At 45.5% G+C, this 26,836-nt stretch overlaps 1 protein-coding gene across 1 annotated transcript in view; it reads right to left on the bottom strand.

Moving 5' to 3' along the window:
* Positions 1-26,836, bottom strand: part of COL17A1 (collagen type XVII alpha 1 chain) — a 41,520-nt gene that overhangs the window by 1,634 nt on the left and 13,050 nt on the right. Inside the window, exons 10-54 of the mRNA XM_061372619.1 lie at positions 26,465-26,608; positions 25,634-25,705; positions 24,727-24,798; positions 24,301-24,366; positions 22,861-23,025; positions 22,445-22,534; positions 22,263-22,307; positions 21,771-21,920; positions 21,116-21,331; positions 20,472-20,510; positions 19,488-19,514; positions 18,989-19,015; positions 18,448-18,510; positions 18,171-18,275; positions 17,636-17,698; positions 16,966-17,001; positions 16,772-16,825; positions 16,352-16,387; positions 16,112-16,147; positions 15,646-15,708; positions 14,853-14,888; positions 14,403-14,474; positions 14,027-14,053; positions 13,296-13,331; positions 12,721-12,756; positions 12,349-12,429; positions 11,335-11,370; positions 10,570-10,650; positions 9,295-9,348; positions 9,146-9,187; positions 8,293-8,355; positions 8,079-8,138; positions 7,538-7,564; positions 7,410-7,451; positions 7,191-7,247; positions 6,767-6,814; positions 5,646-5,753; positions 5,248-5,385; positions 4,606-4,689; positions 4,260-4,388; positions 3,160-3,249; positions 2,514-2,627; positions 2,143-2,295; positions 951-1,367; positions 623-763 (exon numbers count right to left, since the gene is read on the bottom strand). Coding sequence (XP_061228603.1) covers positions 623-763; positions 951-1,367; positions 2,143-2,295; positions 2,514-2,627; positions 3,160-3,249; positions 4,260-4,388; positions 4,606-4,689; positions 5,248-5,385; positions 5,646-5,753; positions 6,767-6,814; positions 7,191-7,247; positions 7,410-7,451; positions 7,538-7,564; positions 8,079-8,138; positions 8,293-8,355; positions 9,146-9,187; positions 9,295-9,348; positions 10,570-10,650; positions 11,335-11,370; positions 12,349-12,429; positions 12,721-12,756; positions 13,296-13,331; positions 14,027-14,053; positions 14,403-14,474; positions 14,853-14,888; positions 15,646-15,708; positions 16,112-16,147; positions 16,352-16,387; positions 16,772-16,825; positions 16,966-17,001; positions 17,636-17,698; positions 18,171-18,275; positions 18,448-18,510; positions 18,989-19,015; positions 19,488-19,514; positions 20,472-20,510; positions 21,116-21,331; positions 21,771-21,920; positions 22,263-22,307; positions 22,445-22,534; positions 22,861-23,025; positions 24,301-24,366; positions 24,727-24,798; positions 25,634-25,705; positions 26,465-26,608 — 3,741 coding nt within the window. The remainder of the gene's footprint in view (positions 1-622; positions 764-950; positions 1,368-2,142; positions 2,296-2,513; positions 2,628-3,159; positions 3,250-4,259; positions 4,389-4,605; positions 4,690-5,247; positions 5,386-5,645; positions 5,754-6,766; positions 6,815-7,190; positions 7,248-7,409; positions 7,452-7,537; positions 7,565-8,078; positions 8,139-8,292; positions 8,356-9,145; positions 9,188-9,294; positions 9,349-10,569; positions 10,651-11,334; positions 11,371-12,348; positions 12,430-12,720; positions 12,757-13,295; positions 13,332-14,026; positions 14,054-14,402; positions 14,475-14,852; positions 14,889-15,645; positions 15,709-16,111; positions 16,148-16,351; positions 16,388-16,771; positions 16,826-16,965; positions 17,002-17,635; positions 17,699-18,170; positions 18,276-18,447; positions 18,511-18,988; positions 19,016-19,487; positions 19,515-20,471; positions 20,511-21,115; positions 21,332-21,770; positions 21,921-22,262; positions 22,308-22,444; positions 22,535-22,860; positions 23,026-24,300; positions 24,367-24,726; positions 24,799-25,633; positions 25,706-26,464; positions 26,609-26,836) is intronic.

Here is a 26,836-nt window from a genome sequence, read left to right on the forward strand (position 1 = left end):
AGGTTACACAGGAACGTGTCCAGGCGGGTTCTGAATGTCTCCAGAGAAGGAGACTCCACAACCTCCCTGGGCAGCCTGTTCCAGTGTTCCGTTACCCTCACTGAGAAGAAGTTTCTTCTCAAGTTTAAGTGGAACCTCTTGTGTTCCAGTTTGTACCCATTGCCCCTTGTCCTATCATTGTTTGCTACTGAGAAGAGCCTGGCTCCACCCTCGTGACACTCCCCCTTTATATATTTATATGCACTAATAAGGTCACCCCTCAGTCTCCTCTTCTCCAAGCTATAGAGACCCAGCTCCCTCAGTCTTTCCTCATAAGGGAGATGCTCCACTCCCTTAATCATCTTAGTCGCCCTGCGCTGGACTCTCTCCAGCAGGTCCCTGTCCTTCTTAAACTGAGGGGCCCAGAACTGGACACAATATTCCAGATGAGGTCCCACCAGGGCTGAGTAGAGGGGAAGGAGAACCTCTCTCGACCTACTAACCACCCCCCTTCTAATACACCCCAGGATGCCACTGGCCTTCTTGGCCACAAGGGCACAGTGTCGGCTCATGGTCACCCTGTCGTCCACCAGGTGGATCTCACATGCATGAGCCACAAACAAGAACCCAATACGTCACTTACTTCTAAAGAAGTCCATGAGGTCCGCGGTGACGTTGCCATAGGCTGCAAAGACCCGGCTGATGCCAGGAGGACCAGGAGGGCCTGGGGGACCTGCGGGTCCCTGCGCTGTGTAAGACATCAGGTCCTGGAGAATACCTTGGCCTGGGGAATTTAAGGTATCATTTGAAAGGAGCTCTGGGAAAACCGAGGCTGGATGCTGAGGCAGGAGGGTGTCAGGGAGGTGTAGCTAGCAGGAAGGGTAAGGGAAGTAACCACTGACACAAAGCACAGAGGGTTAGGGTTGTGTGCTGGGACAGGGAGGGTCAGGACAAGCAGGCATTCCACTCACTCTGTAGGCTCTCTGACACACGGAGTGCCAGCTCATTGTAATCCAGGGAACCAGAGAAGGAGTTGCTGTAGGATCTGCTTGAACTTGATCTCCTGCGCGATTCTTCCTCTGCCAGCAACCCATCAAAAGACCTACCATTGCCCATGGAGGTCTCATAAGAGCCATCGCTGCCCATTGAGGCACTGTAAGATGACATGCTGCTCATGGAGCTGCCATATGAACTGCCCGTTCCCAGTGATCCCTCATGGGATCCCTCAGCACCAAGGGATTCTCCATGCATCCGCTCAGAAGTCCGTAACCCTTGGTATGACGAAGACATAGACCCAGCCACCAAGCCACTATCTCCTTTTGGTCCTGGTGGCCCCCTTGGCCCAGGGGGTCCGGGTGGCCCAGAGATGTAGCTTCGAACTTCATCACCTGCAAAGCACAAGAGGGGGAACATCAGGGACACTGGGGTGCTGGGGACCCCAGGCTTGGCACAGGTCCTGTGCTACCACCTGAATGAAGACTGGAGTGTGAAGTTTTGTCCTGGCAGTTACCACAGTAACCCTCATGCAGTGCTATCTCACAGGCAGCAGGCACGGATGCCGACCTCAATCTCCACAGGTGCCATAGCACCCTCCTCCTTCCCATCTCTCCCACAGTATCAGGTGTCCAACCTTGGCAACATGGCCACAGCAGAAGGGTGCACTCCTCTCAGGCCACTGTCAACACCTCTGCCAAAACAGCCATTCTGTGACCAAGGTCCCAAAAGCGAGGGGATCCCCATGTTTTTGGAAGGCTGCCCTGGACGACTTGCCAACTTGAGAGCTCAGATTAGTGCTGCTTCACAGCTGGCTCGGCTCCAACCCCTACATCACCCATTGCTCTATAGGCAGGTGTTTGTCAAAGAAGACGCTTTCACATGGCAAAACTCTGCAGATGACCTTATTAGGGAATTGTTTGGACCTTACAGGCCAATTGGAACTGCCCAGTGCCTGTTTCTTTTGGCTCACAACATGGATTTTGCCTCCTTGAGAGGAGACCAGCCCATTGGGTGCAGTGTAGACCTGGCTGTAGAGATAAGGTGTTTCTGCAGCCCCGTTTTAGGGAAGGCTCCTACAGGACTGCCTTAGCTGTGGTAGAGGCAGCAGCCTACGCAAAGCAAAGCATGGCTCAGGTGTGTGCAGGGGGATGGATGGTGTCCCCTTACTCTTCAGGTACTGGATCAGCTCGCTCCTGAACTCATCACTGTTGGTGATGTCAGCATAGGATAGGAGACCGGTTCCTGAGAAGCCTGGTGGTCCTGGAGGGCCAGGAGGGCCAGGTGGGCCCTGGATTCCAGAGAGGGAGGAGTATCCCACACCTTGAGAGAGAAGAATTATTTCCCATCACACATGTCTGGGGATCTGCAAAGTGCAAAGGCTCCAACCCCAACTTCCACCCCTCTCCAGCTGATGCTGTGAAGTGACCCTGTTCTCAGTGGGCAGTCCCAGCCCTGCTGAGCTAAATCTCAGCCTCAGTCCCCCAGCACCTACAAACAGACTCTGCCTGCCAGCTGTGAGAAGTACAAAAGTGCTTTACTTTGTAGGTAAGCAGAGAAGTCCTCCAGAGAGGTGCCTGGTGACCCAGGGATCCCCGGAGGTCCTTGGGGCCCTGCAGGACCAGGGGGCCCGACAAGCCCACTGAATTCAGAGTCTGTAAGAAAGACACAAGGGAAGGAGTCACTCAAACCACCACAACCCTGATGAACCTTCCCTGACAATACAGTCAATGTTAACCACAGCCAAGTATAAGGTGTATTTTTTCTCCCCAGCACCTTCTGGTGCAGCCTTCCTGGTGCACCTCACTTTCCTGTGTGCAGACACCACAGTCAGGAGATCCCAAAGAGGGCAGAAGTCCCTATTTTTTAAATATACTTTCTTAAAGTGGCATAAAAAATTCCTTTATGCTGCAGAGCTGCGAGAAGGGCTCCTCAAGCCCCATTGCCAAGACAGCACCTCCCAGCTGCTGCTCTCCACAGGAGCATGGTGATCTGTCTGCAGCCCTTCATGGTCTGTACAGGTCCTAGCAGAGCCCAGGAAGGCTGCAGTGTTCCTAAGTGACCATCATAGTCTCACAGGCAATTATTTGTCATGATGGGCAAAAGGGGAAACTCTGGCTAAGCCTATAAAAGAAGATCCTGAGGTATGCAGGGACCTCTGACAGGGGAGTAAAGAAGCTGGCTTACTTCTGAGGTATGCTGTCAGGTCACTGTAAGATATACCAGGTGTTCCTGGGGGCCCAGGTGGTCCAGGGAGCCCAATGCTCATTCCAGAACCTGCAAAATCAAACAGATCCAAGAGTAGCACATTATTAGAACAGGCAATTACACTGTGAACAGACAGGCTGCAGGGTTTGTTGCAGGACTCCTGCAGGGTGGAGTGTTCCCAGCAGCAGATTGTGCTAGGGACCAGGGCTTAAACCTTGTTCTGTGCTTGGAGTTAAAGCTTGCCTTGTTAATTTGAACATGAGGGCACTTGCACACTGGCAGGCATCAGGCCTTTATTCACGACTCACTGGCACGTGCTGCTCTCCCTGTGTCTGCCTATCTGCAGTAGGTCTGATGCAGAACTTTGCATCTTTGTGATGTGCATTGATGAAATGTCCCTGCTGGTAAAGCACAGCTGTTCTGGGTGGGATGCTACTGCTAAACAGCAGTTTTCTGCTTCCAGAGCCAAAGAGGAAATTCCCACCATCTTTGGAGCAGCCAATTAGTGAAATCTGGTCTCCAAGGTCAGGTCAAAGAGACTAAGAATGGACCAGGCTCTGCTTTTAAGAGGAATAATGCAGCTACTAGGATTAGGCATTTTAGCACTGCTGTTGGGGATTCTCGAGTCCTTTCTATCCAACAGCTCTTACATGCCACATCACGCCTTTGCAAATGGAAAAATGAAGCAGAGGTGCTTCATTTACTTTAAACTTGTAAGACTTTGTTGTCTCAGCTGCCTTGACACAAAGTGGGCATAGACCAGCTCTTCCACGGAGGGATACGTCCTAGCCACAGAGCCAATGAAAGGCACCTGAAGGGATTGATGGGAATTCTACAATGGAATTATGTTCCTAAACTCAGTTTTTAGCAAAGCAAGAACTCATTACTAGAGTCTGTGGATAGTATCTTAACTATAGGGGGTCTTTGTTTTCTTCCAAGTCTCTCACAGTCCCTGTGAGGCCGTCTCTGTACATAGGGATTCACACAGTTCACACTGGAAGAGTTTTCACTGACTGCATGAGCTTTCTGCTCAGTTCCCAAAAGAACAAAAGGAAATACACACTAATAAAGGCCATTACTTGTCAAGTAGCTGATAAACCGTCTGGTCAGCTCATCATAATCCAGTGACAGAGACACGCCATCTCCCCCTGGTCCAGGAGGTCCTGGTGGGCCCCGAGGTCCCATCAGATACTGACGGATTTCTTCTCCTAGAAATGAAAAATGCATCTTTAAGGCCATCCAGCTCCTGCAAAGGCACCAGGTCTGAGGATTTCTCAGCCTGCGAGCAGGTCACTAAGCAGCACCTATGGCAGGCCTTGACCCTCTGAAGCAGCTGCTGGCAACTCCAGTTGGACACAGGAGATTGGGAGATCTCCTGGGATGCTTTACCCCTAAACCCCATGTTTCCTTTCAAGGTCCACTTACTCTGCAGCATGTCCAGAAGTTCTTGGTACAAAACAGATGTAGTTGATACGGAACTGGCAAATGACTGATAGCGATCTGAAGAGCCTGTGGGAATGAGGATGAGACAGAAGGTGAAGAAGGGTCAAGCAGGGACAAAGGAAAGCTGAGTTAATCCAGTTTAGCTGGTGGAATGAGCCTCCCATGCCCTCAACCATGATTCAGTTCTGTCTCATGCTTACTGGTCACCTCCACAGATGTGTGCTCTGTGCTTTTCTGAGCTAAGATTCCAGGCTGCTTCCAAAAGCTCTGGAAATTTCACTCACTTTAGGAGGGCCCCAAGTGTACAAGACAGCCCCAGAATACCTGAGATCACATATACCAAATAGAGGCACCTGTCTGGGTCTTAGGGGCATTACAGGGTCTGACAGCTGATGTTTAATGTGGGACTCTTTAAACAGCAGCACCTGTTAGTTAATCTAACCATTAAAATGAAACAAGGCTCAGAAGCCACCTCAGCTGTGTGAGACTGCAGAAGATGAATAACTGGGTTGGGGTGCTGCTACTTAAAGACTGATGTTTCTCCTCTGGCTCTCACCTCCCAGGTGTTGTACAGGCTCAGCCAAGAGCATGACTCAGTACAGAGCTTACCAACGTGGTGCTTACTTGTCATATAGCTCATAACACGGGTAGCCAGCTCCGCATAATCCAAGCTCATCCCATCCGCAGTGGTGATGACTCCAGGCGGCCCCGGAGGGCCTGGAGGGCCTTGGGCACCAGTCAAATAATGCCTTACATTGTCACCTAGATAGGAAGCCCAAGATACATCCACATCAGCAGAGGGAAGACAATGGCCACAAGCACAATTACTGGACCCTCTTCTCCTGGCAAAAAGCAGGCCAACAGAAGGACAGCTCTGCAGACATCACAGTGGGCAATGGCACAGTATTCAACAGAAATAAGACCAGAGCAGTAAAGCTGCTGTTTCTAAAGGGAGGGTGACATGGGGCTCAGGGAGAAAGGCATGCTCCTGCTGAGCTGTGGCAAACTCTCATCATACTCACTCTTCAGGTAGTCAGTGATATACTGCTGAATTTCCTGAGATGAACTTCCACCTGGGCCAGGAGGACCAGGTGGCCCGGGAGGTCCAGGGGGTCCTTGTCTGGATCCACCTACGGAAAGCATGGTAAAGAGAAGGCATGCTTGCAGTAGACCAATGCATGCTAAAGTGTGCTTGCACTGAGCCCTTCCCACAGGTCTGGAAATAGCTTTGGGAATGGACAGTGGAGGGGCTCCCCCTCCATCTCTAAACACAGTCTAGGCATAGGCTAGTATAGGCAGTATATTGTCTTCAATTCATTCAGCATCTTATAATTCAGCCTGTGCAGCTCTGCAGGGCTGAGTCCAGAGACTTCCCTGGCTTTGTACTGACAGACCTGGCTGGTTTGTGCCCCAGAGTGCAGTGCTGTGTGGAAATATAGATGGAGTTCCATAAAGTGCAGAAGCTCATTAGCCTAACCTCATTGCCCTGCTGCTCCCAGCCTGGGCAGCACCAGCTCAAGAACCTCAACACTCATCTCCATTGCAAGATACAGGTGGGTCCTGTATGACTCCTGTCACCATGTTGTCATGTGACACCTCATGTTCTTTAAGGTGTTTTCCCATGTCCCTGAAGTCATATTCCTCTAATGTAGAGAATCATCAGGGTCTTTCTTCATATGGAGGGACACTTAGGTTAATACATATGCACTTTCTGTGAAACTGCACTAATATCCTGCATACACAGATGCTCTTACTGAGAATGAAAGCAGCTTCATTCACATGAACCCACCTGAAGGTAGGTAAAACCGAACAAAGGACAATTCTGATCAGATTTTCCACTAGAGGGTTCAATGCAGCTTCTCTAATCCCTTATGGAACATGGTTAGCCAACCCAGAATCCCTTTATTTCATATGCCATGAGGAAAAACTCAAAGGATTCCCAGTAAGCTGATAACAGAAAACTTGCAGCTCCTAAATTATCCAATAAAAAGCAGATTGTGTAAAAAGAGGTTTTGAACACAAATCCCATCAGCGTTAGGTTGGCACCCACAGCTGCAAAACCTGAAGGAGCTTTTTCAAAGTCATTTCAAAGGACATCAGCATTTCTTGATAGTCTCAGAGCAATGATGGTCTGGCCTCTTACCTCGAGATGCTCCTGGGATGCCAGGAGCGCCTGGGACACCTGCATCACCTGGAAACCAGAGTGAGGGAGACAGACAATTGTTAATGGGTGACACTGCATGCTGCATACTTGGTCATGTAAAACAGTTGAGCTACGTGTTGTCAGAGAAGCAGCTCCCTAGCCTTATAATGACTATCTTAAATTCGCAGCTATTTGGGGAAGAGCAGAAGGAAGAGGCCACAGCAGCTTTCCTGAGTGTTCTGTGACCTGCCCATGTGCCTTGTGCTCAGAGTATTTCTATTGCCATGGTCCTGCTCTGCCTGAAAAGGCAGTGGTGAGCACAGATGAGGCTTCCAAAGGACCAGGTTGCTCCATGCTTTAGTCTCAAAGAGTCTTGCTTGTGTGAGGCTAGCACCAAAGAAAGAAACAAGATTTTTAACTTCACCTTTGGGTCCAGGTGGGCCTGGTGGGCCTGGAGGTCCCTGTAGGGTGACTCCCTCACCTGCCAATTGCAGAAGAAGAGTCAGAGATTCACAGGAATAAAATGCATGGACAAAATCCTGGCTCCAGTAAAACTAAGCTAGAATCAGTAGAGCAGGATTTTGTCCCCTGATTTCAGTCTAGGGACAATGAATTAAAAGGAGGAAAGGGTATACACACTAACCATGGGAGGAGAATGCTGAAAGGCCAGGCTCACCCGGTTCTCCTACATGGGACACAGAAATGATGGAGCAGGTCATACATAGGCAAGCTACCCTGCACCCCACTGGTATCTCCTGGAAGCCTCCTTACCTCTGAATCCTTGTGGACCTCGTTCACCTGTGAACAGGAGAACAGAGGAACAGTGTTAGCATTTGCCTTGTTCTGATCTGCAACATCCCAGCCCACACTGCAGAATATTATCATGGCCTTCGATTTGCAAGGCAGAAATGAGCAAGGAACCAGGTGCCATGTTTTCCTGACGGCTGAGAGCTGAGCTACACTTCACAGGGCCCCCTCCTTGCACTGTTCAACCTGCATTTTGTGTGGGCATTTCCCCTTTGATGGCAAATCTGAAGCTCTAAATGCTCCTGAATCTAATGGGCTTGCACAGTTGGGATGTGAATACAGCTATTGTCTTGAATACAGTACTGGAGGCTAATAAGTTCCTCTGACAAAGACTGACTTGTTTTACATCAGCAGAGAGGAGTCCTATTTAGTGAGCACTGTGCTAGCTTTCTTACAGCCACAGAAAGGCAGGATGCTTTCTGCTTCCAAGACCTCCCTTCCTTCTTTTCAGTCTGAAGTGCTGAGATCCATCTAGTATCTTGGTAAGGTGGCAGCATACACCCACCTTGGTCTCCCTTCGGGCCTGGTGGGCCTGGTGGACCTGGTGGGCCTGCGAAGAATGCTTCTGTAATTAAAACAAAAGGGTTTCATGACATCCAACAGAACACGACACAAATTTCATCTGGCTCCACCTGGTCCTAGCCAAGGATGTGCTCTATGGAACCACAAGTTAGAACATTCACAGGACACAGGTGAGGGAATGAGCGGGAAGAACCTACCTGAGGTGGACATGGAAGACCCTGATCTCCCAGGTGGGCCTGGAGGTCCTGGCAATCCTTCTCCTAGGCAAAAGGGAAACAAAGGTTTTAGGAAGGATAAGGATTTGTAATTGAATGCATTTCATTGCTGCTACATCTCCAGCCATGGCCATATCTGAAGTATTTCCAAGTGTAGCCTTGTATCACTGTTTTCTCCACACGCATCTATCCATGTTAGTTACTTTTCATTATCTGTTGCCACCACAGCAGACACAGGACACAGGAACAACTTCCTTTGTGGTACAGAATGCCTATCCCAGCTGGCCTCCACTACTTCGATACAGAAGATTCATTTCATCACACACCTGACCTGCTCCCCTTTGCTACTGAGCAGAGAGCAAGGAATGGGGTTATGCTCCTGTCTCATCTCCTCCTGCACCTCCCCTCTTCTGGCTGTGAACAGGAAATCTGTGTTACAGGAAGTGGATATGTTCCTCATTATAAGAGCCACTCTGTCTCCAGCTGGAAGTTAAGGCTGGACAAGTAAGACATAAAGATGGAATTGACAGCAGTTACTTACTCTGTGACCTGAGAACATTGAGTGTCTTCTCAAAAAGTGTGGCTTTTATGAATTACTAGCCTGGCTAGCAAACCTCTGACAAAACAAATCTCCTCTCGGGCAGCATCTTGCTGCTGAGAAACTACACTGCAGTGAAATTGTTCTAGGAGTAACCCACTATGGGAAATTCTGCTTCCGGTAAAGTCAGCCCTACTAACTTCCACCAGGTCCAAGACTGCATCTGGGATACCACAAGGCACAGGATAGAGGTACACTCCCACTTTCCAGGTTTGTTTCAGAGAAACAAGCTCTTACCTGGGGGGCCACGAGGTCCAGGGGGTCCCTGCACAGATTCACCTGATAACAAAAGAAACAGGGCTTACCTAGCAAGCTCTGTGGCCCAGAAATGTGCCATGTGTGTTAGCATCCCCCTGCTACATACTGAGCTCTGCTATGTTACGTACCCGGTGGTCCAGGGGGACCTGGTGGTCCTGCTCGCCCTTGTAAATCTGACAGCACTGTGTAAATGAAATACACAAAAAAAGAGAAAATTGTTGCTATGGAGCTAGTGCTGCTATAGAAACTCTGTCATTACATTGCTGTTAGAAGCTTTTAAAGTCAAAGGTGGACTAAGGCAGGACCTGGGTGACCTAAGCCAATGCTAAAGCAGAGCGGGGAGAGAAATGTGTCTGATTGCCACCATGTAGGTTAGGACATGAAGCAAAATACAGCCCTAAGCAGGCTGGCAGCATACTGGAAACAGAGAGGAGATCTCTCTGGAGAATGACTGCTGAGGGAAGGAGCAAAGGACTCAAAGGCTAGAGAAGGAGGGAAAGAATTTTCCAGGAGAGGAAAGATTCCTTCAAAGAGGGGCAAGTTTGCTAGGAGAACACTATGCAGCCATTATTTTAACAAGCAGCTGCACTGTTATCTTGATTTGAGATGTATCCTCACCTCCAAGTTGAGTCACAAACTCAAAGGTCAGTACTGCTGAGATCCAAGACTCCTGAATGGGGGATGGGACAGTACTAAAGCATGGTCTGGATATATATGACCCCATTCAGATGGTGATCAGGGAAAGACCATTTATGATTTTATGCCCTCCTCTACCTTGCCTTTCCTGTACACTTGCAGAGGTCCAAGACCCTAAGAATTCTGACTGTAAGTGCACAACACATCTGGTATTGCACAGAGCAAGCAGACATGTTTCTTGGGATGCTGTTAAACCATTCTGTTCTGCTCCACTTATTTTCCATTTTAAAATAGCATTTGCTCCTCTGTGAATTCATCCTGTAACTCATAGAGAGATTTCAACAGCTGTTGCTCAAATTAGTGTGCCTTTTCAAACTGGTTCTCCTCTTACGGATGGCTCTGTGATCATAGGGAACTGCCCGGTGTGGCTAAAAGGCCAGGCTGCAACCACACAGCTCTATGACCATCTCTGCTGCTAGGGACTGTTCAACAGTCACCATTCCTTAGTTTTCCTCTCTGTGACATATGACATAGGCCTGATGCCATCTACTTCCTTTTGAAAGCACTTTGGGATGCACAGATGAGAAGGATGAGAAGGAGGGCAGACAAGGCAGCTGGTATTGTTATCCCACCACAAACATACACACACATACTTGCCCTATGTCATGTTGAGGGGAAAGAAGTAGAGGCATCTCTGTTAGCTGTGGGCAGGCCTTGAGGCCTCTGGCACTTCTCTAAGTGAAGGAGTGGAAAGGTGGCCCACTTACTTTGAGATGCTAATGATGAGACTTCTGTTCTGATAGTTTCTATCACAGCTTCACCTGGGGATCCCTTCTCGCCCCGTGGACCTTTTCAGGGAGCACAAGAAGAGAATGTGAATCATGTAACTGAGAAAGGGTGACATTTTGTACCCACTCCTTACCTCCTTGTCAATGGGTTCAGCCTTTGCCTATGTGAACAGGGAGAGTGAACTCAGTCCCTGGCTCTGAGGGACACTGTATTCAAAAGTGGAAATTACTGCACAGTTTGCTCTAACAGGATCACAGGAAACCAGCTAAGAAAGGTTCTTAGCAGTCAGCTCTGTTCAGGCCCTTCCAAACAGACACCTGTCCAGTTAGCAGTGGTTTCACAGTGACGTTATTCTCAATTTCCCTCCAAGTTGTTCTCCCACCTTTCAAAATGGCACAAAGTATCAGCTGGACTATATCCCCTACCACAGAAAGGCAGCCGCACTTGAGAAGTGTCTTAGAAAGACCAGCCTCCAGAAAATATAACAGAAAAAAGACATTTGCAGCATCCACATCACACTGGCTCTTCCCACCCCCCTTCTTCTCCTGGGAAAGAAAAAAAGAATAGAAATTCCTTGCAAGATTCATTAAGTCAAATAATGCAGCAAAATGAACTGAAAGGAAGAAATCTGCAGACAAAAGGGAGAGAGGTTGTGCCAAGGGCTGAGAGAATTAGAAACAAAGGAAAAGTAATTATTTCCATTCTCTTTAAGAAGCAGAATCAAAGCTGATGGAGAATGGTACCTTGCTGTCCAGGGAGACCAGCTGGTCCAACAGGACCTGGTTTCAAAGATAAAAAATCAGACTGCATTAGATTTGCCTGGTTGTATTTTACAATAGCAATATGTCTTTTATAAGAACTGAGACTATCAAATAATCTATTTGCCTGCACAAGTCAATCAAACTGCTATATGGTATTGACTTCATCAATGTCCCATGTATTACCCGAATCTCTGGAAAAAAGGCTTATTTTCCATCATGTGGTAATTAAAGTGCTTGGTGCCTCTTAGACTGAGGAAATAACCAGAGTGTCACTGACCACAGCAGGAATGAGATAGGCCTAACACTCCTCCTGCGCCCTGCTTCAAGCTGAGGCTAGCTGTACCAAACCAGCTCCAAGAAGCTGGAAGTGGTACAGAAATTCCATGAGAACCAGGGCTCAGGAGGTATGCTGCCTGACACCAGCATGCTGGAGGGCAGTGTCTGACCTGGAATAGAAGAGTCCCAGCACCAAGCTCATGTTTATGTTTGTCTGTGTGTCTGTGTTTGTATGAAAGATTTGCAGACACTAAACGTGGGATTTCTGCTGTCTTGAATTCAAAGCTATGACTGGAAAACAAGCACTTCCTGATCTCAGTGACAGTGCTGGGAAAGGGATGAGACACTAGCCTGCTTTCCTGAGATGCAAAAAAACTTAATTCTACTCACTGTATTTGACCTATCACTGTTTAGTACTCGTCAGATAAAAGGACACCAACAGTGTTCCCAGTTTCTTCATCTTCTCAGCACTCCCTTCTGTCCTTCCCCCTCTGTGACTATACCCCATTACTCCCCTGAGGCTGCTGCCTTCCTAACTCAACCTGAGATCCTGGTCTTTCTGCAGGGAAGGGTGAGGACCATGAGTCCTGCCTGAGCAATCTTGCCACCCAGACAGGGCAGGCTGGCAGAGCTCATAAACATCATACATTAAATTAAGAACTGGATCCACAGTGATGTAAGCTGCCTGCAAAAACCACAGCAGAAGAACAGCTTCCTCACCTGGAACTCCTGGGGGTCCAGTGGGGCCAGCTGGGCCAGGGGGACCTGGTGGGCCTGGCAGAGCAATAGTTGAGGAACCCTCTGAAACACAAACACATACACTTGTACACATACACATATATACACACATCCAGTGAACGTTTAACAAATCTATCCTTAAGGAATCACAGGTCTATAGCATATGTATTCTCCCAACATAGGGAGTCCCAGTACAGGTCTGACACATAATCAAGATGAATTTAGGAGGCACAGAGAAAAGGGGGGAGTGAATAAGAGGGCTGAGTGGATGACTTAAGGCCTGGGCTTAAACCATGACAACCAGAGATAGTCCTCCAAAAGCAGATGTATTTGAACTCTCACAGCACTACTTACCAGCACTTACAACTTTTCCTGGAGCTCCAGGTTCTCCTAAGAAAACAGAGACAAAAGATGAACTTCTGTTTTGGGGAAAATCTGTCACTAGCTCAACATCTTTGTCCTATTAAACATGTGATTTCTGTTCTCTCAACATCTTTGTCTTATTAAGTGATTTCTGTTCTCTTTGCCCTTGTTCTCTTGTCTGAGAAGTCATAGCACTAGAAGGTCATGGGGGAAGATCAGCTTCTGAGGCACTACATCTGTCAGCACAGGCAACAGGCCTTGACTTAGCTGAGACAACCACACAGCTTCCATGGCAGTCAACATCCATCATACTCGTATGCTAAGGGCAAAACCAGGTTTGCTAAGGTTTTCTAAGTGCAGAACTGTCATGTTGAGAGCCTCAGCAGATGCCCTGCCTTTCCTGTATACTCAGGGAGGCTTTGGCTACCGCCTGTTTCTCAAACCTTCCCTTCCTAAAGCCACTAGATGCCACTGTTGATTCAGGGACTGATCACTAGAGCAGATAATCCTCCCGAAAATGAAGTGCTTGGAGAGAAAATGAGTGCTGGGGAAGAAACAAAACTCACCTTTAGCCCCTGGTAGGCCTGGGTTGCCTGGAAGTCCTGATAAGAGGTGGATAAACAATTTTAAAAGGTTAGTGCAAACATTGTTTGCTCTGGTTTTTCCACATACTGCAGTTGAGTTTCACTTGTGGATTTATAGAAGGAGCTCCCTACTCAAGACCCTGGTTTTCAGCATTTATAAGCAGGTCACTGGCAGCAAGTGGAGGAATTCACAGTGGATTCTAGACTGACCTGTGGTGTCCTTGGGTGTAGTTAAGGGCTTCCTTTCTCCCACTGCTCCCTGGATGATAGCACTCCTAGATTTACCTGTAGCTTCTTCCAGGTACTGCTCCCTGGCTTGAGGCTCCTGGATAAATTCCCTTGTGATTTGCCCCCCCAAATCACCTCTGCTTGCAGACATCACATCCTCTGTTTCCACCTCTATTGCTACATCCCCTCCCCTCTGTTTCTGCTGCTGATTAGAAGGACTTTTCAGTGATGCATAGGGAACTGAAACATATTATTTGCTGCAAACTGTGTTTTAGGAGAGCTAAACTTGCCACACTCCAAAGCTCTGCACTGCTAAGAATTACATACCAACCACAAAACCTGTCTCAGAAGCCAAAGGACATACAGAAACCTTAGGATATCACTTTGGAAGACCCAAGTGGCACCGAGGGAAAATTAAAAAGGGTTTCTTTGAGCTCATATCAAAGTGTGTCATTGACAAATTGGAACATGGTGGAAAAGCCTACCTGGTGGTCCTTGGGGTCCTGTGAGACCTGGAAGAAAAAGACAAAAGTTCTAAGAAGTTTCAGGTGGAGAAAGGACAGACAGGGACAAAAAGATTACATTTACTTGAAATTGTAACACATGGTTCACAAGGGTGTAAACTGGCCTAGCATCTGGTAGGTAAACTCAGTGTCGGCTCATAGCAGTTGATGTTTTTGTCTGTAGTGTGTGCAATCCTGAGATCACAAAGGGTCTAGATTCCCTCTGTGTCTCCCTTTCATCACAACCTTACAGTACAGAGATCCTCCGCCAGCCTTAAATTAAGACTGGGAATTGTTGACAAAGACATCTATGTTCCTGACTAAGCAATAGTATTTTTGTTCCTTGTATGCTTATTACCTGGTTCCCCTGCATCTCCAGAGGGTCCTGGGGGGCCTCGGGCTCCTGGCATTCCCATAAGACCTGGTTCACCTAGGGATATAAGCACCATTAACAAGCCAGAAGTCCCCGACTTACAATCTGCCAATTCATACAAGCTTGGCCACCAGCTGTCCTGCTGCACTTTCTACCTATTCTATCCTCACAACCAGCTGGTCATTTAGAGCATGAGAGTCTGGGAGGTGAAGATCAATGGCAGAAGAGTTCTGTAGTGAGAAAAACTGTCACAAGTTTACAGTCAGCTCCATTATATATCTCAGTTTCATACTCACACGGTTGACTCTACAGTTCTTCTGAGACAGCAAGATCCCAAAACCTGAATCTGCTCCCATCTTCTCCCACCTATTTTACAAATTAACCTCCTGCCAAATCAGAAAGTACCTGTACTTCTACCTCAGAGAAATCCCTTACCTTTTTCACCTGGCTGTCCATCACGGCCAGCTTGTCCTGTCCGAAGAAAAGAGATTGTTAGGAACCACTGCAGTAGTACACAGTTGCCTTGTCCTACTAAGCAGTGCACAGTTCTAAACACAAGAGGGTGTTTTTTCATCATACTGCATCCAAAAAGAAACCTTGCATGCAGTTACTGAAGATCTAGAAAATACTCACTTGAAATTTAGCTGTAGATCATCTTTTCTGAGTATACAGGCTAATCGTAGAATAGTTAGGGTTGGAAAGGACTTTAAGATCATCTAGTTCCAACCTCCTTGCCATGGGCAGGGACACCTCACACTAAACCATGCCACCCAAGGCTTCGTCCAGCCTGGCCTTGAACACTGCCAGGGATGGAGCATTCACAACTTCCCTGGGCAACCCATTCCAGTGCCTCACCACCCTCACAGTAAAGAATTTCTTCCTTATATCCAATCTAAACTTCCCTTGTTTAAGTTTTAACCCATTACCCCTTGTCCTGTCACTACAGTCCCTAATGAAGAGTCCATCCCCAGCATCCTTATAGACCCCCTTCAGATACTGGAATGATTCTATGAGGTCTCCACACAGCCTTCTTTTCTCCAGGATGAACAGCCCCAGCTTTCTCAGCCTATCTTCATACGGGAATAACCTTAGCTATCTAGAGAAAAGACCTAGGATCAAAAGTATGATTCCACTCCCATATTGTTTCCTTGTCTGTGCTCATAAAGACACACTCTGCACGGAAATAACATTGCCTCACATCTAAACACAGCTGTTTTCTGTTACCCACCTGCAGGTCCTTTAGCCCCTGGCTCTCCTGGAGGACCAGGAGTTCCTCTTGAGCCTTGTTCACCTGCAGCAAAATGGTATGAAAATGAATCAGTCAAATCTTAGTGAATATACAATTTATGACTGCCAGCAATAGTGGGTGTTCTGCATTGACAGGATATTCAGGTCTCATGATTTGTGACTGTCTCTGGGTGTTAGAAAAGCTCAAGTGACATGAATACAGGGCACGTAAGGGAGAATTTCTCTAAAGCTAAATACAAAGATTGCTACCAAGATTACTAAAACAAGAATGGGATCTATTTGTTTAAAACTTGGGTGCAAAAATAAAACTCCTATAACCAATAATGTCATTATACTTTTTTTTCAGAAAGCTAACTGGGATTGGCTGGGCTATACAGTTATTTGAAACTCAAATAACAAATGTGTGTATTAGGTAAGCTGTTACTCCAGGAAAACAATTCACTGACCTGTCATTCCACGAGAACCCTTCTCACCCTGATCACCTGTGGCACAGAAAAGGGAAGGATTCTGTGACATTGTTTCATTGTAAAATGTTTCCACATCAGAGAAAATAAAGTCTGCTTTCTGACACTACCACAGAAGAAAAAGCCAAAGGAGGCTAGGGTTAATACCCATGGACAGTATCCACCTATAAAGGATCTAAAGAAAATATCCACAAAGACAGTGGATATAACTGATCAACGTACCTTTGGGTCCAGGGGCTCCAGCAGCTCCTTTCTCACCTGAAAGATATATGGATGATTGAAGAATAACAATTCAGAAGGGAAAGGAATCTAACGCATCAAGAAAAATCAAGGGAAATACAGATGCTCTGATACCAAACAAACTCAAACCATAAATTCCCTTGCTTCAGTACAGCTCCATCCATCCAACCCCATTTCCTCACCTAGACTGCTCTATTGACTCTGTGTCTCCTGTATTTCTCAATACTTATTTGCATTTGCTAACTAAGTTTAGTTCCTCATCCTCTTTCCTCAGTCTTAACTCTTTCCTTTGCCCCTAGCATCAAAATGCTTCATGCTCAGACCAAGTCTGCTACTTAGGGCAGTGCTGGAAAAGTACATCAGCAGTTAGTGCTGCTATAATTGACACGGGGAAGAGCATACCTTTAGCACCTGGGAGACCTGCTTCTCCTCTAAATCCCTGTAGGCCAGGAGGACCTGCAGCAAAATGAGATGGAGTTTTAATTCATCCCACTGACCATTATGCGCCACTGAAGAAGAAAAGCTATGAGAAGCTGTCACTCTGGTTTTGTTTTCTCTAGTCTCTATATTTCATAGCAAAAGAATGCAGCACTCACCTGGAGGACCTTGTGGGCCTGGAGAACCCATCAGACCTGTGAATAAGGAACATGGAATTTCTTTCAGTAACACCACAATTAGAAAATTAACTCTCAGTTTGGCATCCACAACACAATAGGTGTTCAGCAGATTGGAATTCCCTCAGCCACTGACAGAATTTGCATCACCGGCATCCCTAAACCCATGACAACAAATCTACACAACTTAGTTTTTGTGACATGGAGTAAGTGGTTTTCCCTAAAGTAAGGTGAAGAGTCTCAAGCCTTCACTTTGGCTGGGATGCCGGGATCTGTACTTCAGGGGCAACCCAGTTTTTCATAGTGCATTTTTTATTGCAGTTACATGTATTGTAGAGCTGTAACTGTGAGAAGCCTGTTAGGATATGGAGCTTACCTTATTATTTCTGAAAGGACAGAAAAAAATAGTTGGAAACATCACACATCTTAAAGGCTGGTGCTTTGCAAAACCCTGCCAATCCTCATTCTCACTTAAAAATATCCAAGAATTTATTGCTCTAAAGGTTATGTGTACCTACCAAAGTAAATTTTATCTAAAGTGAGGACCATTCATTCACTTTTCTCATGACTGCAGTGCAACACAAGTGAAACAAGAAGGCTTATTTACTCCTAACCAGTCTGCTAGGCTCTCTCTGTCCATCTTCATATTTACCTTTAAGGCCAGCAGAACCCGGGGGGCCAGGTGGCCCTGGAGGACCTGGCTCACCAATACCACCTGTAGGGTAAGAGCATGAATAGATAACTGTGATCCTGTATTTCCATTATTTTCTATTATGTTTTCTCTGGCAAGTGTCATGATTAATCTACTGGTCAGTTTGAAACACCAAAGTAAGCATTCATTGTCCAAGAAAGAAATCCCATCTCACTGGGATTCAGGATGAGCAAGAAATCCCCCAGCTTTGGTGACCTGAGTAACAGGGAAGGTGACCTTGATACTAAGTGCTTTTGTTTCTGCTGAAGTCAAACCTGACTGTGAGACCTGGCAAACCAAAGAACCCTTGTTTACCCAAGTTTGGTAAAAAAATCCTTTAGTCAAGATTTGTCTGTGCTGGAAAATGTCTAAAATAAAATCTGGATTTGAATAATCAAGTACTATCACTGAGGTGTTTTATAAATCAAACAAACAGGACCAAACTCTAGCTTTTCTCCATCTCTGCTTTATCAAAAATGGGACACTTAGTTCCTACCTCTGTCTCCTTTTTCTCCAAATCCTGGTGGTCCAGGCTCCCCTCGAGGCCCTGGTAGCCCTTCTCGACCTCTCTGTCCCATAGGACCTTCCATGCCCGGATCACCTACAGGAAACAAATGACTTGTAAAAAAGGTGTCTTTAGGGAGGGCTTGGGAAAGAGGATCCATGGCCACCACCATAGGGGAAGACAACGATCACACCAACCTGGACTCTGTATTCCTATGCCACATGTCAGTCAATTGCGAGAGACTCACAGCATTGACAGAGATGCTTACCCATGCTGCCTTTCTGTCCTTTAGGTCCTTCTGGTCCTTGGTGTCCAATTGGACCAGGAATGCCTGGAAAATAAAACACAACAAATGTTCAGAGTTCTTGTCTGGGTGCCATGAAAGAATAACATGTAAATGAGGGGGACCTGATTCATCAGCTAGGGTAAAGAACATATTACTTGGAAGGTAGGTACTTGAACAGGGATCTCTTTAGAAGAACACACTACACTACTTCCAAGAGCATAAGAAATTTGGGCCAAGTACTCATGCAGCTGTGGGACTCTTTCAGAGGTGGCTGGGATCTTCACAACCTCAAATTAGGCATGTTTGGCCAAGTGGAAATCAGGCTGAGGCCTTGCTTGTAACCAAGCCTCCAAGCTGTGCGTGTAGATCAGCACCAAGTGACTTAATCAAGTGACTTAGTCTATGCTAAGTATTGACTCTTTAGAGAACCACCTTGAGCTAGCTGTGCAGTTCAAAATTTGTTCCTGCCTACAGTAATGTCACTAAATGCCTTCCCTCAAAGGGGAATTGTACTATTGCCTACCTGGGACACCAGGAAGTCCTCGCTCTCCTGTAGAGAAAAAGACATTCAGTGAGGAATAGGTCTTCCCTGTTTGTCACTTTAGCAAACCTTAAAGCCCCATATAAAGGGTTTTATGTTCCTAGCAAGTTTACAAGTTCTACCACTTTCAGCAATACCACATTGGCCTTCTTGTGTTATGCATTGGACTGAATCATTCACACCATGCAAAATTCTCTGAAGCACTCTGTGATTAAAGCAGGTAGAGCTTGGCTTCAGGAATGACTTTCATCTAGGTGAAAGAAGTTTCTAGATTCATAGATCTGCTATGTCTTCTAATGTGAACTCTAAAACTGTCTTGCCTGGAAGAAGAGCAAAAGAACCCAATCATCATAACCATGTCTGAACTAGAGAATGCATCACTTTCTCCATCTAACTTTTGGAGTAACAAAAATCCACTTGTTACCCAGGCCCTACGGCAGGGTGCCCATCTACCTGAGAAAGCAGGTAACTCGCGACTCACCTCTGGGACCTTGCATTCCCATGTCACCTAAGTGGGAAAAAAATTAAATTAGGAGAGATCCTAGAGCTCTTTCCAACTCATTCCAATTCATTCATTTTGTTTTTCTGGTTGCTTTCCCACCTTTAATGAAACACAAAGGAGTTTTGGGTGAACAGGGATACTTCACACTTGAATAGTGCAGGATCAGACCCATCACACTAGTGGCATAATGCAAGACCAGACCTCCTGTATTAGTTCTGCATGGGATCAGGCCCTCTACACTTTATGCAGCAAACTAGCTTTACGCTCTAGTAGGACAAGGAAGGAGACCATCCCTTTGTGTTTGGCACAGGTGAGACTGCACCTAGAACAATGTGGTTTTTTTGTCTCCTCACTACAAGAGAGATACTGAAGTGCTAGAGCAGGTCCAGAGAAGGGCAAAAAAGCTGGTGAAGGGCCTAGAGCACAAGTGTGATGAGGAGTGGCTGAGGGAACTGGGGTTGTTCAGTCTGGAGAAGAGAAGGGTCAGGGGAGACCTTATCACTCTCTACAATTACCTGAAAGGGGGATGGAGAGAGGAGGAGGCTGGTCTCTTCTCCTGAGTAACAAGCAATAGGACAAGGGGAAACAGCCTCAAATTGTGCCAGGGGAGGTTTAGACTGGATATTAGGAACAATTTCTTCACCAAGAGGGTTGTCAAACACTGGAACAGGTGCTTAGGGAGCTGGCTGAGTCACCAGTTCTGAAACTATTTAAAAGACATTTAGAAGTGGCACTTGGGGACATGGTTTAGTGGTGGACTTGGAAATGTTATGTTTATAGTTGGACTGGATGATCTTAAAGGTCTTTTCCAACCTAAAGGATTATGCAATTCTTTTTGTTCAAGTATAAACCAGCTTCATCTTTCTCATTGCCAGTTGCTGCCTGTGGCAATATCCAGCCCAAACTTGGGCATTGGCAGAGTAAGGAATAGGACAGGGGAAAAGAAGGACTATATGGCTGTACCTTTCTCACCAGGTTCTCCTCTCTCCCCTCGGAAGTAGCCTGTAACAGAAAGTGAAGGGGCTCTTAGAGCTCATCACACAACAGAATAGCTACTTGCTTCATGTACAAGGATCCTTCTATTCAGAGCTTGAGTCTCCAGGCAGCACAGGCTATCAAGCCCAGCACAGCTTTCTGAGTAGCTTTCTCAGCAAATTTGCTTCTGCAAATACATGAAACTTCTGAAGCTGGGAGAATGTAGGCTCCTCTGATCTTATTTCCATCATCTGCTAAACAGAAGTAAATTGTTTTCCCTTGCTAACAAAAGTAGCATGAGAAAAAAAGTGTGGTCACATTTTTCTGGGTAGTTCTTTCAAAATGGAAAGCTTCTTTGCTGCGGCAAACATGATATGACTTGGCACAGCATGGCATATCCAGAAGCTCCTTTCTTCTCTTTTCTGCTGTCATTAAGAGATGCACCACCAGCATAAGTGGTAGCACTCAGCTCCAGCACAGCCTGCCTGTGAGGACAGGTAAGGGCACTGGTTTTGGCAGACTTCATTGCATTCTAGAAGTCCTGATCTTTATGCCCTTGGGCAAGAAAATCTTCCCACTCCCTTTCAAATAACCTGGTCTCAGTCAGCATCACAGCCATTGACTCTGCTCACCTCGTTCCATTTCCTTGTTCAGTCTGCTCTTCACCATCAGCCAGATTGACTCTTCATTTTCATAAGGGAAGCTTGAGGAGGGTGAAATACCATGAAGAAAGTCTACTCTTGAAACATCCTTTTCTATTTTTGAATTCCCTTGGTTAATTGCCAGAAGGCCGCCATTCATTTTTTCCAGGTCTTCCACACGAGCTTTCAGCCTTCTCACCTCTTCCGCTGGAAGTTAAAGTAAAATGCTAGGGAACATCTGTTGCCACAGATGTATGCCTGAAAAACCTACTTCTAATAGCAGGGACCAGGGAACACTGTGTCAGATAGCTATGGCCACTGGGTTTAGCAGGATTGCTTTTTGTATCTATTCTTCTAGCAGGGATATCTGAAGTTAAAATGACAACTTTGGAATCTGTTAGTCTCTGAGAAGACCTCAGATCTCAGTAGTTTTCCTAACCTACTCACCCCAAGACGACATAACCCCTCATTAAAGTTTTATATTCCTTATCCATTCTTTCTGTACATTTGTAATATCTTAGCGGCAGTCAAGCTGAATGTGCTCCTCCTCATCTCTTTGGCTTGCTGTCTCTGGTAAGTGGCCTCTTTACCAGGGTATGCCTTCTTTCTATCCCATTCAACATTTTGTTCCTCAGTTATTTCTTACCCAGAGCAATGAGTCCAAAAAGCAATCCAAGGAGAAGCAACCAGGCCAGAAGCAAACCCAGGAGCCATTTCCACCAGCTACAGCAGGAACTACAGGGACACCAGGATGGTGCTGATCCGACAGCACCCCCCACATCACCATTCCGTATTTCTGGAAGAGGGAAGGGGCAGTCTCCTGGTTAATGAAGTGTTCTTTAACTTCAATCAAGAATCTCTTATAACAAGGACACCAAGTATAATCCATTATACAAAGGGCTATGGAGAAAAATCTTTACATCCCACTCTGCACATGGTGGACGTAACTCTTGTCCTTGTGAAAGCTGGGAACATCATTTTCAATAAGAATTCCAACAGGGGACAACACTCAGTGCATTTTATAATAACATCTGAAAAACATGGTTCCCTTGAGATCACCCATGTCACTTAAGGATTGCTTTTTTATATATTGTGCTTTGGCACTTCTTCCAGTTAAAGTCTAAATTGCTTCACTTACCTGCATAAGCTGCTTTGTCCCTTGTTGCTGCTGATTTTAGTCCTCCTGTTTTAACAGCAGTAAAAGAGGTTTTAAAAGTTTTTCTGTGCATTATTAAAGTTAGAGCATTAGTTTGAAAGAGGAAGGCAGTAACGGAAGCAGGAGGAAGTTCTATTGTTTTTTCCACAAGGACAAACTCTTACCATTTGCATCTGATTTTATGCCAGTATCTGTAGCATAAGAGGAGGTCAATCCCTGCTTCTCTTTCTTCAAAGTGTCTTCTGCAAAGGATCCTGAACAGGTAATTAAAATCATTACATCAGAAGTTCATCCAAGCCTATCTTTTCTCTTTGGCAAAAGGCATATTTTTTATTGGGACAACACAACCCTGCCTTTTTTTTTTGCTTTCAAAGCTCCTGAGCTTTATAAAATATTCCAAAGCACAATCTGAAGCTTCAAATGCAAAAGCTAGATCTAGATTGCAGCTGCCACGGTCAAAGGCTAACTGCCTGTCAGAGCTTCTTGTTTGGCTTGCAGAGGTTTCAGTCAGATGTCCTGAACTCTGAACTCCCCCCATTTCTCTGCCCTAGCATATCCATATGTCCAGAAGAAAAGTTACCTCCATTAAGTCCAGCGGTAGAGGCACTAAAGACTTTACCACTGTCCTTGTTCATGATCAAGCGCTCCACCTCCTTCTTTGCTGGGGCATTCTCCTTCTCCAGCAGCAGAAACTTGCAGTCTTTGTGCAGAATGTCTTCTCCCTGGGAACTCAAAACTGTTCCCCCTGCGATATTGGTAATGGATGGGAAAGAGATGAGTATGGGCCACTGAGTTATAACTGCAAGCCACAAGCCTTTTGTTCATTAAAATAGGCAGTCCCATTGCAACTGGAGTTGCTACGATTATAAAGCACTGAGTAAGAGACACACTGGTCACTGAAGCTAAGAGGATACCACTGTGTGTCATTAGATTTCTTTAGAGATGTGTCACTGCAACCAGAAATTGAGAGCATCTGGAATTCAATCACATGAAGAAATTATCTGACCAATGATATCTTTGCTTCTCAAACACACTTAGTATAGAATCATAGAAACTCAGTCTGAGAGAGACATTCAAGGGTGACCAAAGCCAGCACAGGTTAAGCTAAGGAGCAGCTTTAGCAGACCTACTCTGTCAAGCACAAAGGACTCCATATCCTTAGGAAGCAGGCATGGCTATGTGTCACTGAACTGTAGCTTACTGAGGTTTGGCGCAGGTCAAGCAAGGCTCAAAAACATTGGTGTGGTCACCCTTCTGAAGTCAAAAAGTACTAAGTATGCTTTGAATGGTGTACAAAGCTGAATTTGTACACAAATTGACACAACACTGAAAATCAAGATAACCGTAATGGTATTATTTCATCACCCTAACAAACCTGGAGTAAACCTGTATTAGAAATGTTATCATAACTTCTGTGGTATTTACATCTATTTTTAAGCCTCATCTTTGGAATTCTTTGGATTACAAAAGAAACTTGGTTTCCCTTACACACACGCACACAAAACAACCCTAATTTATAGATCTCAGTTGCAGAAGAAAGCTGGATAAGATGAATCCCAACCATTCAAGACTACAGGCCAGTAGAAAGAACTCCTCTCTTTTAAAAACAAATAATCGGATCATATGTAAGTAAATCCCTTGATTTTTCAGTGGTTGAGGCTGATACTACTGCAAAATGATGTTTAAGAGCAACCTTGCAAATGTTTTGGCTTCAAATAAAGCACGATTTCACATGTGCGATCTTCTGTCCGTGACCTGCCTGTTGAGCAGAAATAGCTGAAATTAAACCATCCAAATTACCAGAGTGGGGGAAAGCTGAATTAGAGCAGCTCATTTGCTCATTCTTAGCTTCTAATTCATTTGCTTTCTATTCAGAAAGTTTCTGGTAGGTGACCTGGCTACTGACATGTCATGCTCCTGAGGAGCAGGTGTTAGTGTCACTCAGTTGGATGAATCTCTGACTCATTTTTATCATGATATGCTTGTTAAGGCCATGCCTAAACAACTCTGAATGACACACCTGCTGTGGTAGACACACCAGTACTTGCCATGGTGTTGCTCTGTGAAGTGTTCTTCATCCCATACGCTGCAAAGAAGAAATTTGAGAATGAAGAGATGGAGGATAACAAAGTATCCACACACCAACTTGATCTGCACACCATTTCAAAAGTCTTTTCTCATTCAAGGTATTTAGGACAATTCAAACAAGCAAGGAAATCCCCAGCAAGCAAATCTCTAATGCTTCCGTAGGCACTGGGTGCTGTTCTTGCCCATATGAGGTAGAGGAAATGTTCCTCAATATCACCTTATATGATGCTGTGCCACAAAAGATGATCATGAAGGAGCCTCTGTCAATATGAACTTTCTAGTCGCTATAGAAAAGGTGGAAGAAGGCAGCATACATTGTGTGACCATCACACTTTTTCTAGGCTTAAATTGTACTGACCTGCAGAGGCTGCAGTAGCATTCTGGGGCAGGGTTGAAGAGCTTGGAGACAGGTTGTTTTGAACTCCAAACACTGCCAAGAAAAACATTGCCATAGGGGTTATAGGAGTCCTTCAGTGCAGGTGATATTTCAGCTAAAACCAAAACTACCAGCCAGCTGGAGGCATCACAGAACTAAGCATTTCTGTTCAAATATCTTCCTCACAAGATGTTTTTTTCCTTAGATCATTTTGCTGTATAAGTTATTGCTGGCCCATAGCAACGATGACCACTTTAAAACATTATCTCAAGTTCAACTGTGAGGCCACTCACATGGTAATTTCTGCAGGTAGGGCACTTGGCAAAAAGGTAAATTCAGAAAACTGGCTTGGACTGACCAAGGTAGATTTAAGGATCTAATTGTACAGTGTGTACTGTCAGAGTACTGCCCAGAGAGAAGCGAACAGCTTGGCAGGTGACACCTTTGGTGCCAGAATCAGTGTGTACAATGTACAGGCTGTTCTCATACACCCTGCTTTCTTTGCAGGCCCAGTCAGAGACCCTGCATGATGGCACTGTGCTGCGTAGACACAGTGTGTCTATAGACATGTGTGGATTAGGACATGAGTCTATTTTTTAAGGCATTATCCTGAGTTGTTCTAGGGAAGAAACAGGCTACCCTAACAGAAAAATTATTCTCCTTGGAAAATCTCTAGTGTTCCCTGCCTCCCAGACAAAAATAGTCAGGAGCTAATGCCAGCTATAGAGGTCTGACTTTGAATAAATCCACTGTAAATATATAGCTGCAGTATGTAGATAAGCTGCTGACACTGAGATGAGGAACAGAAGAGAAACAAAGTGATCTTATTATTTCATTGTACATGTCTCTCAGGACTGTGGTGATGAAGGGAATAAGAGATAATTCTGACCCGTAGAGGAAGTGCTCAGGCCTGCATTCAGAGTATGACTGCTGGGAGCCAGGTTATTTGGGACACCAAAAACTGCAAAAAGAGGAAGTGAAACGTTACTTCTCTGGAATCAGAAATCCAGCATCCAAAGCTCAGTGGCACATTCACAGATATTAAGTCAGGGTCACTGTGAAATGCAGTTAATGAAAATGCACAATAATTGCAGAGAGGAAAAATCTTGACAATTGTGACACCAAACCACTCTGTTACTAAACTGACAAAGGGGAGAAAATCCTGCATCAGACAATTTTCAACCATGTGACAGTGTGAGAAATCAAAGCTTTTAATAGTATGCTATCATAAAGCTTCCTATATTTTTCTCTGCAGCTGGAAAATGAAGCATCCCTGGCATTCAGGTCTTATAATGTATAAGCACACTCAACGCTTATTATGTCTAAGATTACATCTTTAGTGTATGAGGACTGAAGGATTAGACCCAGTTGTTTTTACAACGGGCTAGGATAATTCAGTGTTAACTAGAGTCTAAAACTAGTTTTTGTATGGAACGTGAGCCTGACCTCATTGACAAAGCTATCATCAAAACTTTAGAAACAGATCAAGCAATAAGGAAAATATATCCTCACAAAGCAGGATTTTCAAATAGAGTCAGTGTAGAAGCAGAGAGCACCAAGTTACAGAAAAACAGGGAAAATTCAAGCATAACCCCTGCCATCTCAATTCTCCCATCACGTTAGCTCTTCTTGCTGTGCTGTGCAAAAACCCCCCACTGCTGTTGACACAGTTTCATTATGGAATTCTATCCTTCAAGCCTGGACGGTCCAGGAAGCATACCTGAACCTGTAGAGTGAGACATAGCATTGATCAAGGAAGAGCTGTTATGGTATCCACCTAGGGAAGACCCAGCAGGCAGAGTGGACGACCACATGTATGAAGGGAGAGCGGTATTCAGTACGGTGGTATCATATGTCCCCGACACTATAAAAACCAAACAGAAGTGTGTTTTGATAAGACCAGGCATATGGCTCAGCATGCATTGCAGCTTTACATGGCAAATAACTTCATCTGCCTAAAATTTCAATTACCCTTGTGGAGTCAAAACAGTGATTCCAGATCAACATGGTATAACTGATCTCAAATGAGAGGTGATTAAGGCCTATCTGAATTTTAACCAATGGAATAAAGATTGATCTGGTAGCATTATCA

The sequence above is a fragment of the Neopsephotus bourkii genome, unplaced genomic scaffold (genome assembly GCF_033783945.1).
Source record: "Neopsephotus bourkii isolate Nb327-2 ecotype Australia unplaced genomic scaffold, CSIRO-AGI_Nbou_v1 NB_1615, whole genome shotgun sequence".
In the NCBI taxonomy this organism is placed as follows: Eukaryota; Metazoa; Chordata; class Aves; order Psittaciformes; family Psittacidae; genus Neopsephotus; species Neopsephotus bourkii.